Source organism: Gorilla gorilla, chromosome 12 (genome assembly GCF_029281585.2).
Source record: "Gorilla gorilla gorilla isolate KB3781 chromosome 12, NHGRI_mGorGor1-v2.1_pri, whole genome shotgun sequence".
Taxonomy (NCBI): domain Eukaryota; kingdom Metazoa; phylum Chordata; class Mammalia; order Primates; family Hominidae; genus Gorilla; species Gorilla gorilla.
In genome coordinates, this window is record NC_073236.2 from 53,057,674 (window position 1) to 53,070,193 (window position 12,520).

Genomic DNA, 12,520 nt, shown 5'->3' on the forward strand with positions numbered 1-12,520 from the left:
CTAAATCTAGCTACATTTTTTTAATCCTCATCACTTCTTATCCTCCGACCAAGTTCCAAAACGAAATTTATTTGCTAACATTTTTTAAAAGTCAGACACTTACTTGCTACCATTAAACATTTTATTCAGGGCATCTCTTGATATAATATGACCACAGACCAATTTCATGGGTGGATTGTTATCTGTTGTTTGCTGACGAAGAATGGGGCAGGCAAATATAGAGTGATACCAGCACTTTTTACCAAGGTCCACTTCAATCTGTTAAAAAAAAAAAAAAAAAGTAAAAAAGCTGAAGTCATATTTCACAAAACCATCCACATGGTAATATACACTGTGCAGCAAAGAACATTGATCAGATCTATTCACCTGAATGTAACTTTCTATAGCACTCTTCTAACTCAGATGGACAGTCTTAGTGATTCAAAGTGTTAAATTAGCCTTCAAGATTATTTTCAAGAAAGCTGACAAAGTGTAAAAACAAGTCTGACAAAAAATGACCTGATCACCACCTCTAATGGCTTTACTGGCTTGACACACAGTCTTTAGGTGAATTCAGATTTCAGTCTGCTCTTAGTGCATGTCAGAGATGCTTACAACATAAATGGGAAACTGCCAGATGCCAGGCACCTGCCTTCACAAAACAAGTGAAGGCTCAAGTTCTTTTCACTTGTTCAAGTTAGCAGCAGTAGAGCAGGAGTGCTACTTGTGTCCTGACCACACTCAGGACCAGGACTGCACCTGTGCTTTTAATCAGAAAAGATCTTTGAGGAGAAGCTGGGGCAACCAACTGACAGGGTTACCTGCTGGAAGAACAAGGTAACTGCAAATAAACCTGTGTACAGGTGTGGTATAAAACGGGCAAAAAAACAAATGCGTATGTTAGCTTTTCAGGGTCTGTGACACAATCACGACAGGAACGACAATTCCAGGCCAGAGCCTCAGTGCCTGTCAGAGACCTGGTGGAAACATACATACAATGACCTTCGCCACTTCACATCATAACTGCACCATGGCAGCCACAATTTGAGTGCCTACCATGTATCCCGTCTTATTCTAAGCATCCTTATGTTATCTCTAGCCTTCAGCAGCCCCATAAAGAGAAAGCTGGTCCTTGTCTTAGAGATGAATACACTACTGCTTAGAGAAGTTCTAGAGTTGGTAAGTGATCGTGCTGATGTTTAAAACCATGGTCCTTTCCATGAGAGCAGTAGAAATACAGTACTAGAGACCCACTGATGACTGCAGGTGTTACGACCTTTAAGAGCTCTATACTTATTCTATTGGCAAATGTAACCAGCACAAACTCATGATCTTATCGACAGCAATAGTTAAGACAAAAGTAAAACCAATTAAATTTGCGTTTATATTAGAAAAACAATCACAGGAGTGGTTTGTGAACTGCACTGCAGAACACACTGCATGCTACTGTATGTACAGCCCTCCCCACTTCTGATGTTTCCCCCTTCACCAGCTTTCAAAGGCACTTCAAGTCAAAATTATAATACTCCTCCTCCAGGGTCCCCAAAATGTACTAGGCTCTTCATTTGTATTGTTTAATCTTTTATATATCCATAAAAGAACTCCTGTCAAATGGCTACAATGTTTCCTGGTTAAAAGGTAAGATGAACATTTAAAGATGCCATATTCTTCTAATGGCAGTAAAAGTAAATAGCCAATAGAAAATGGAACTCACAGGTAATTCATCTTTCTGGTTCCAAACTCCAGTACACTGCCTCTGTTCAATCACGGCTTTGATGTTAATTAAAGCTGGCAGCGCCACACAACCTGCTGAGAAACTGGGAGAGCAGAAGAGGAAACGTCAGTGCCAGGCCAGGGGTCAGGCCGCTTGGTCCAAGGAGACATCAATTTCTCCAGACTCTATGTGCTGCAGACCCTGGCCACTGGACAGGGTGAGAGCTTTCTGTTCTGCTGAAAGTAAATCCAGCCATTTCACTAGAAGAAAAATAACTTGTTTTCCCTCCCCTTCTTCCCCAGGCCCACTGGTATATTTCCTGAAGTTACTGAAAACCAATCGCAGTTAAAAAACAAAACAAAAAATAAAACTCTAAATTTTCTAAATAAACCTCACCAATATGGGGGTAAATGCGGTTAAACAATGCAAACATTAAAAAAAAAAAACTCATCTGCTAGGGTAATTTAACTTTAGCTTACTTCCTCAGAAAATAGAAAAATAAAGTTTTAAAACATGCATTTTAAAAAAGAAAGCAGCTTTGGAGAACCAATTAATTCAAATGAAGAGCAGGAATTAAGAACTACTACTCTTCCAAATACAGTAGTTTTAGCATCTGAGTTTGAAGGAAAAAGAGATGTTCTTGCACAAAATTCTTCATTCAGCACTATACAAGACATAACTTCCTTTCCTATTCCCTTCCTTACAGACCATATACCACCAGACTTATTTTTCTTACAAAATGTGCTCCAAGGTATACGCTAATTAGAACAATGATACTCAAAATGTGGTCTGCAGATGGTGCTGATTTACACACCATTTTCAATCCACAGGAAAGAAGTACAGAATTGAGAATAAGGTTTTTAGAGAATTTAATAACAGCAGATGGTGGTGGCTCACTCCTGTAATTGCAGCACTTTGGTAGGCCAAGGTGGGAGGATTACTTAAGTTTGGGAGTTTGAGACCAGCCTGGGAAACACAGTGAGACCCCCGTCTCTACAAAAGATATAAAAATTAGCCATTAGCCAGGTATGGTAGCATGTGCCTAGAGTCCCAGCTACTGAGCAGGCTGAGGTGGGAGGATGCCAGGAGGTTGAGGCTGCAGTGAGCCACGATCGTGCCACTGCACTCCAACCTGGGCAACAGAATGAGACCCTGTTTCAAAAAGTAAAATATAAAGAATTTCATAATAATCTTACATTAGTGCCAAAAAAGGTTTTATATTGCACAAAACAACTGGATTTAATGGGCTCAGCTTATCAGTCAAATGACATGCTTGCTCCTGAAACATTTTTTTTGCATAGTTCCTCTTATCCCCAGATCACCCCTGTCCAGGGTGGAAGCACTCATTTCTCAGATCTGGAAGTGTTGGCAGCCAACTCTCAGCTGTGTCCGTCTCTTCAGGACTGTCCTCAGTTGAAGAGAGTCATCTGACCAGAGTCACATCCAGCAATTGCTCCATGTGAGGGTACAAAAGCCCAGCCCTATAGGCCCAATTTGGGACAACTCCACGGGCCCACAGCAGCTCCAGAGCTCCTCACGGATGGGAGACACCTTGTTGCCACTCTAATACAGTCCAGCTTTCCTCTCTGCCCAATCCTGCTGTTTTCATTCTCCCACAGGCGCTGATGTCAGTAAACTTTCTGCATGTACATTCCCACTTTAGAGTCTTCCTCAGAAAACTTGATGGCATCAGCGCCTCACATTATTGCTAATTGCATCTGTCCACTCCTACGCTAGGATGGAGCACCCTGTGGAATGCACCTTATTCATCTTCATATCCAACACAGTGCCCACAGTGCCTGGCACATAGCAGGTATGCAAAACATTTGTGGAATTAAATGAATAGAAGAGCTAAAAAAGAGTTATTTTCTTACAACAGTTTCTTAAAATGTTTTGGTTTCAGGACCCCTTTATATGCTTAAGTATTAAGGATCTCAAAGAGCTTTTCTTTTTGTGGATTATATCTTTAATACATTAGAAATTAAAATGAGAAAGGTAAAAGGTGCCGATTAGTTCATGTAAAAATAAAATACCATGCCATTATTGCAAACATTCTTATAAAAAAATAACTACAGTTTCCAAAACAAAAATATATGTGTGAGAAGAGTGGCACTGTTCCGAACTCTCACAACTCTCCTGAATGCCTACCTTAACAGAAAGACAGCTGGATTCTTATAGTTTACTCTGCATTAAATCTATTGTGATACGTTCTTCTGGTTGAGGTAAATGAAAAAAAACCTTGTTTCACACATATGTGTAGTACTACTTTGATCACTTTGGATCATTGTGGATACTCCTCCTTAATACCACACGAAAACTGACTTTTCATAGTTTTGGCCAAAACAGGTAGTAGTTTTCTAAAGGTTCGCTGCAGAGCAGAATCTGAAACTTTACCATTAAACTTTTTGTACCCTGCTACATTAAAATCCATTTGTCTGTCTTGTACTTTGAATGACTCTTTTACTCATGCATGCTTTTGTAAAATCATACTTAATTAAGACCTTTCAAATGTGACAGGCTTGCTTCATTCACTTAAAAAAATGGCTGGGTGATGTGGCACACAACTGTACTCCCAGCTACTCAGGAGCCTGAGGCAGGAGAATCACTTGAGCCCAGGAGTTTGAGTCCAACCTGAACAACATAGCAAGACTGTCTTAAAATTTTAAGAAAAAAGACAAAAAAAAAAAAAAAAAAAAAAAAAGACTGCCAAAAACCTGAGTGTGAGTAACTATGTTAATGATTCTTCCAAGTAAAAACTATTCCAAGGCTGGTGCGGTGGCTCACGCCTATAAACCCAGCACCTTGGGAGGCCGAGGCAGTGGATCGCCTGAGGTCAGGAATTCGAGACCAGCATGGCCAACATGATGAAACCTTGTCTCTACTAAAAATACAAAAATTAGCTGGGCGTGGTGGCAGGCGCCTGTAATCCCAGCTACTCCAGAGGCTGAGGCAGGAGAATCGCTTGAACCCAAGAGGTGGAGGCTGCAGTGAGCTGAGATTGCGCCACTACACTCCAGCCAGGGGACAGAGGGAGACTCCATCTCAAAAAAGCAAGAAAAAAACAAGTAACAAACAAAAAAAGTATTCCATGAAAAAAAGTGACTAGCTAGCTCATAACTCAAAACAACATACTTTTTCTCAAGACAATTACCATACTTTGACATGAAACTGAAGTGCTTTATGTGGATTTCCTATTTTGTCATACAAATTATTAAGATGATGTGTACTGAAAGGTCAAGATTTAATAAAACTAATAATTTTAATGTTTCACCAAGAACATCCTTTTTTAAAAAAGTTTTTTGTAGAAATGGAGTCTAGCTGTGTTACCCAGGTGGGTCTCGAATTCCTGGCCTCAAGAGATCCCCCCACCTCAGCCTCCCAAAGTGCTGGAATTACAGATGTGAGCCACCACAACAGGCCAAGAATATTCTTTTTTTCTTTTCTTTTCTTTTTTTCTTTTTTTGAGACAGTCTTGCACTGTTGCACGGGCTGGAGTGCAATGGCGCAATCTCGACTCACAGCAACCTCCGCCTCCTGGGTTCAAGCGATTCTTCTGCCTCGGCTTCCCGACTAGCTGGGATTAAAGGCACCCGCCACCACGTCCAGCTAATTTTTTGTGTTTTTAGTAGAGACGGGGTTTCACTATGTTGGCCAGGCTGGTCTCAAACTCCTGATCTTGTGATCCACCCTCCTAGGCCTCCTAAAATGCTGGGATTACAGGCGTGGTTAAGTAAAACTAGCATTTCTTAAACTGCAAGTGTGTGGTGGTGAGGAATCCAGCAAGTATTTGTGGAGTTTGTACCACCGCGCCAACTTGTGCTAAGGCTCTCGCAGTTTAGTCCACCACTGTTTCTGGACCATCTGTACTAGTGTCAATACAGTGGAAAAGGCTCTCAGGATCCTGTGAGGTTCATACACCACACTTTCAAAACTGCTTCTCTAAAACAGCATCACTGCCAATTGTGGTATCTTTTGAAATACCAATTGCACTCTTCTTTGGAAAGACAAAAGTTATTTTGGCTTTAAACATCAAGAACCAAACAAGTTAAGGGAAGGTGATAATGCAGTGCATACTTCAATAACAGACAGGGCTAATTTCCATACCTGACACTGAGAGGGGACTCCACGGAGAGCCCCAGGAGGGCACAAGCATCCCGTGTAAAGATGTCACAGATATCAGCCCACTGGTTTGCATCAAGTAGGTGAACATATGGTGAGTTCTCAATCCCTTGTCTCAGGTACACAAGGCTTCCCATCAAAACCTGAATGTCTAAAAAAAGCACCAGCAAGAAAGCATTAGTTTGCTTGCAGTAATAAGCTGCGAAAAGCAAGAATACCCCCACCCATACTGATACAGCCTAAAATAATGTATTAACAGGTCTTTTAAAATTCTGGTCCTTAAGCTTGGTTTCTTCCTTCATCCTAAATTAAACAGCATGGAGAGAAAAGGGAAGAAAAGGAAAGCAGTGAAAATACTGAACTTATAATTTAAATTCTTCTCTACAGCATAGTATAATTACCATTACCTAGAGAAGTAACAATTATGTCATCACATTATCTCTGACTGCAGAGTTAATGTTTCCTACACAGTTTCGTGGGGTTGACAGTTGCCACCTTGGCTCTCTGACACTTTGCTGTGGCAAGAGCAGCAGCATACAGCCAGGTGGGGGTGGAAAAGAGCAAGTGCACACCTTGCTCTTTCTCAGATCTCCTCTCAGTTTAATATGGAATTCCAAAATCTGCAACATCTCTGACTTCTAAGAGGCTTTAATATTTTTGTTTTTGTTCTAGAGCCAGTCAGAACTTTTCCTGTAAGTGATTATCAACTACAACTGTTTACTGGCAAACAGGTATTAGCTCTAGTTAAGAACTGTTAAGTTACAGTGGTGGCTATAGCCCTGTTTCAAACATTAATAACATCTGACTCTACACTCACCTTTTTGATGATTTAGGGCAAATGGCTGAAAATTTTTAGCATATTGTAATGCCTCTCGCTGATTTGTGGTTCCACCCATTAACAAGCTAATAAAATACAGTCTGTGTAGCTTAAATTCCAAGGAGCTGTTTTGAGCTATAAGCATTTCCCGGTTTGACACTGCCCACCTAAAGAAAAGGCAAAAAAGACTTTAAGAATCAAAAGCATAAGCAAGGTGTCTTAAAAACTATTTGAAACCCAGTAAAACAAAAAAGGGGCTTGGTCTGCCATCTTGTGGATGTCTATGGTAACATCAATCCCTAGGGCCCAGACCTTTGTCAGGAAAGTAACCACCAAAAACTACACCTGCAGAGGCCCTTCAGCCAGTGAAAGAAAAAGCATTAAGATAGACAATCACTAGAATGACTCTCATGTGTCACATGATGCATCTGAACTTGCATAGGACCACACTTTGAAGCGGTGTCAGCCATGAGATTCACAATTAAATTGCCTAGATCCACTGCTCTTTTCCTACAAAACTGGCCTAATATATACAAGCATGAATCCAAGATCCTGAAAGGGAACTATACTTTTAAACTTTCAATAGTTGCAAGATTTTGTTCACTTTGTGATTAAAAACAGTAAATACCATTATTTCCCCTCAAGGTGCTTTCAATCTGATCAGGAAGAGAAAGCTAGACAAGTATCATACAGTAAATCTTACTGTGCAAAATGATTTGTACAAACATAGTTCTAATAAGGGAAAAAATAAGATTCAATTTTAAATGAGCCAAAATACAGCCCCTCAGCCTTCTATAGAACAGTTGGAATAACCAATCTTGAACTGGAACTACCAAGTCAGGTGAGGGCAAAGGCAGGAAAGTATATAGCCAGCTGTTAAAATCAAATTTTGCAATAAGGCAATAAGGAAATAGTACTTTATTTCTCTAAATATATTAATATATAGAAGCTGTTAGCATTATATTATTTAATTTGACCATCAGTTAGACAAATACTCCCCACCTAACCTAATTCACCAAAGACCACTAGAATCTGAACTGGGTAAGAATATAAAATCTCAGTAACTCCATAAACCACAAGAGTAAAACCTTTCAAATTATTTATAATGAATTTGCTGATTGAGATTGGACTTCACAGAGCTGCACTTTTACTGGGTCCTAACCTTCCCAGAAAGGGCTGCACAAGCATATAAACATTCTAATTAACTTGCTGATGTATTCACACCTTACAGTCAAATCATGAGGCTTCTTTGACTTCAAAGTCAAAGTGATTTTTAAAAATATTAATCATCTGGATCTTGGAAATATTTACCTAAATTTGTAAGCCTTGGTTCCTTGCCTGGCACTAAAATGATGCAGTCAAGTGGTAACACCAAGTCAGGTAAACCTGCTGACAATAATGTACTTTTTTTTTTTTTTTTTGAGACGGGGTCTCACTCTGCCACCCAGGCTTCAGTGCAGTAGTGTAATCATGGCTCACTGCAGCCTCAGCCTCTTGGGCTCAAGTGATCCTCCTACCTCAGTCTCTGAAGTAGCTAGGACCACAGGTGTATGCTGCCATTCCTGGCTAATTTTTTTAAAAATTGTTTTTGTAAACACTATGTTGCCCAGGCTGATTTTGAACTCCTGGGCTCAAGTGATCCTCCCGCCTCAGCTTCCCAAAGTGCTGCGGTTACAGGTGCGAGCTTCCGTGCCTGGCCAACCAGCAAAATACTTCTGGCAGTGGTCTTTCGTGAATGCCCCACATCAATCAACAGTACCAACAGCCCTGTGCTTTTTGCAGTCTCTAGTCTGCCAGGCACCTTACGGATTTCCAGTTCCAAGTAGTGCATTTAAATTAGATCACTTTCCAAAAGTTTATACACCCCTTCAATCATATAAGCATGAGTATGTTTTCCTACTAGCAAGTAAGGAAAGGCAGTAAGATTTTTCTTTTTTCTCTTTCTGATATGAGATGTATGTGTAAGGGCTTGTAAAGTCAAAGACTGGAGCTAATAGAGTAACTACAATTTTAATTTTAAAAAAGTCAATAAAAAAACGAAAAATTCATAAATAGACAATTCACAAAAAATCTCATTTTCATAGGAATATGTTTATGATATAGTGTTAAATGGGAGGAAAGTGTGATTTTCTATTTTTTACTTTTATTTTTGAGAAAGGGTTTCACTTTCGTCGCCCAGGCTGCAGAGCAGTGGTGAAGTCTCAGCTCACCACTGCAACCTCCGCCTCCCAGGCTCAAGCGATTCTCCCGCCTCAGCTTCCCAAGTAGCTGGCACCACAGGTGCATGCCACCGCACCCAGCTGTTTTGTATTTTTTTGTAGAGACAAGGTTTCACCATGTTGCCCAGGCTGGTCTCGAACTTCTGGGCTCAAGCCATCCTCCCGCCTTGGCCTCCCAAAGTGCTGGGATTACAGGTGTGAGCAATTGTGCTCAGCTTGAAAGTGTGATATATATATGTGATATATATATATATATATATATATATATATATATATAAATTTTTTTTTTTGAGACAGAGTTTCACTCTGTTGCCCAGGCTGGAGTGCAGTGGCAAGATCTCAGCTCACTGCAACCTTCGCCTCCCAGGTTCAAGCCATTCTCCTGCCTCGGCCTCCCAAGTAGGTGGGACTACAAGCATGCACCTCTGCATCCAGCTCATTTTTGCATTTTTAGTAGAGACAGGGTCTCACCATGTTGGCCAGGCTGGTCTTGAACTCCTGGCCTCAGGTGATCCACCCACCTTGGCCTCCCAAAGTGCTGGGATTACAGGCGTGAGCCACCATGCCCGGCCAAAAGTGTGATACATTTTTAAAAGTAATTTTTAGACACCAGAATGTTTAGCAGTAATGACTCTGGGATTTCAAGCATTATTTATCAACTGCTATACCATGGGCCATGACTAATTGGAACAAGGCACCAACTCTTAGATCAGCACCAGGGGTCTGAAACCACCAGGAAGACACACCAATCAATACCAGCTGACCAGCAGTCCATATTACAGTGATTTCTATAACAGTCTATGCTGTCCTATATTTTCCAGGTTTTCTGTAATGAGCATGTATTAATTTTATACTTTAAAAGGCAGTAACTTTTTAAGCTAATGTAAAAGTAAAATTTCTTAACTTCCTTTTTTTAAATGAACAGGCCTATAGAGTAATTATAAATTACTTTTCCTGAAAGTTATGCATTATCAATTTAAGCTTTATAAGCTATAAACACCTGTACACCACTTAACCTGGAAAGGCATTTATTTAGACAAATATAATTTTTAATGTACTAAATTTATGTTTGCACAGTTTCAAATTTTGCTATAAACAAGGCTATGAAATAAGAAAAAAACTAGCATTGCTTAATTCCTCCCCCCTCCTTGCCAAGAAATATTTAGAAAAGTAAGTAGATACCTTTACAAAAAGGAACTGGGAGGAGGAGAGGACAACACAAAACCCAAATTCATAGAATACAAGTTTTCAAATTTCTTAAAAGTCGTATTTCTTTGCATCCTATTCTGAAACAATACTGTCCTCATTTAACTTCTTAATACTATATTAATACTAAATTGTACAAGGCAAGGGACTTCCAAGCTTCTCCCTCCCTGGCAAAATGTCATTTTCTAAACCAAGGATGAGATACCCCACTTTTAACTCTCCCAAACATTGAAGCACATGTAAGCAATTAAGGTGAAATCCTCACCTGACATGATAGGACCTCTCTCTTATACCTCCAGGATGGTACCCAGAAACCCACATTTGTATTTTCTTGACCTCAATTCCCTGGCCACAGTTAACTGGCCAAATAAGCATAGGTTTTATTCAAAGTCACTCTCCGCAGCTGCCTCCTAATAAGAAAGTCAATCTATTTTTAACTCTATTCACTATTCTTCACTATTCTATGCCTCTTGCTAAGCTCTGGTATCAAGAGTTGCCTTCTGTGATGATCACTGTTAACATCTGCCTTAATGAATCCTTGAAATCTGAGTACAAATTTCACAGCAGCATCCTTACTCACAATAGCAGCTTCCTCAGACAGCTTAACATTAGTCAATTCACAACTTCTGAACATGATAAAAGCATCTTTTACTGGCTGTGAAGTTCTTCAATATCCTTGTAATTACCATCTTCTTTCAATAAGGCAACTATTATCAATTTGGCCCGAATAGTAGCCAAACTGATTCACACACACACACACACACACACACACACACACACACACACACAAACTTCTCTCTCTCAATCCAAAGTAGAAGTAAATGTTCCATCTAAACCACAAGCATCTTTCTATTCTAGTGCAATATAAGTCAAAAGATGGTGAAGTGACTTTACCCTGGTCTTTATAGTGACAGGACTTTTCCAATATGCTTTGTACCATTAGCTTCCTGTAGGCTTAGGTCTTGCCCTAGCTTCATCTTGCTGTTGTCCTTTTCAAATCTTTCTAATCACATTCAATTTCACTTCTACAGATTTTTCTTGTTGCCAAGTCCGTCTTCCAATTATCCATTTTTGTAAAATGTCACGTGGGTTTATCCCTGGGAGTTAAGGAGGTGACACAACCCACACAGCTGTTGCCTGAGAGTAACTGACAGTAGATGTGCAGTGATCAAGAGCGAAGTGACAAAACTGGTCATGACCATGATGCTCCTGTTATGTCCAGATGTGTAGACTGAAGAGCTGGCAGAGAAGTCTGTATTTTATACATTTGCTCACAGTTAATACATCATGGTGACTGAAATCTGAACTGTGTTGTTGGCAGCCAGGTGTTATTTAACTAAACTGTGGTAAAAACAAATTTATGTATGTTAGAAACCTGCAAAGACTGCCCATAGGTTCAGTAAAGAATACAACGGCTGGGTGCAGTGGCTCAGGCCTGTAATCCCAGCACTTTGGGAGGCCGAAGTGGGTGGATCACCTGATGCTGGGAGTTTGAGGCCAGCCTGATGAACATGGAGAAACCCCATCTCTACTGAAAATACAAAATTAGTCGGGTGTGGTGGCGCATGCCTGTAATCCCAGCTACTCAGGAGGCTGAGGCAGGAGAATCACTTGAACCCGGGAGGCAGAGGTTGTGGTGAGCCAAGATTGTGCCATTGCACTCCAGCCTGGGCAACAAGAGTGAAACTCCATCTCAAAAAAAAAAAAAAAGAATACAAACAGGAGAGAAAGGACACAGAGATCTCCGTGGTAAGAGGTTACTTTATAAAGACAAAGAAGTTCCAGACTGATATAATGAGGAAAGACAAAGTTTGAGAACCTGAGCAAGTCAGGGTGTCTGTGGCCCATTCTCATAAATCTTAAAGAATTACAAAGAAAACGAAATTAGTTTTCTATTTCTCACTAAAATGATTCCTGCCCCTGCCCCTGCCCCTCCCCCTTCCTTCCTCCCCACGTTTTTGTTTTTATTTTTGAGACAGAGTCTCATTCTGTTGCCCAGGCTGGAGTACAGTGGCGTGATCTCGGCTCACTGCAACCTCTGCCTCCCGGGTTCAAGTGATTCTTCTGCCTCAGCCTCCCAAGTAGCTGGGGTTACAGGTACTCACCACCGCGCCTGGCAAATTTTGTATTTTTAGTAGAGATGGTGGGGGGCGGGGGGGCAAGCAAACTAAAAATGCAGTGAAATTATTAACTCTATAATTTTTTTAAAAAAATTCTGATCCCAAATTTCCAGCGTGGACCACGAGAACACTGTCACCTTTGGAATTACTCCATTTAGAGAAACACTGAACCCCAAAAATGACAGTAAGATCAACAGTGTTACACTGATCTCTGTGTACTGCCACTACATTCTTCTGATGAAGAGCCTTTTGGGGCCTTTCCACCAACAAACCCCAAAACAATATTACTTATGAGAAGACTAAGTTAGAAGCAATCCACATCTATACAATTACCCAGCAGAAACAT

At 40.4% G+C, this 12,520-nt stretch overlaps 1 protein-coding gene across 1 annotated transcript in view; it reads right to left on the reverse strand.

Annotated features, from left to right (window-relative positions):
• The window catches only part of RMND5A (required for meiotic nuclear division 5 homolog A), a 57,772-nt gene that overhangs the window by 6,219 nt on the left and 39,033 nt on the right, over nucleotides 1-12,520 (reverse strand). The window contains exons 5-8 of the mRNA XM_031007765.3: nucleotides 6,630-6,796; nucleotides 5,798-5,963; nucleotides 1,694-1,796; nucleotides 104-258 (exon numbers count right to left, since the gene is read on the reverse strand). Of these exons, the coding sequence (XP_030863625.1) occupies nucleotides 104-258; nucleotides 1,694-1,796; nucleotides 5,798-5,963; nucleotides 6,630-6,796 (591 nt within the window). The remainder of the gene's footprint in view (nucleotides 1-103; nucleotides 259-1,693; nucleotides 1,797-5,797; nucleotides 5,964-6,629; nucleotides 6,797-12,520) is intronic.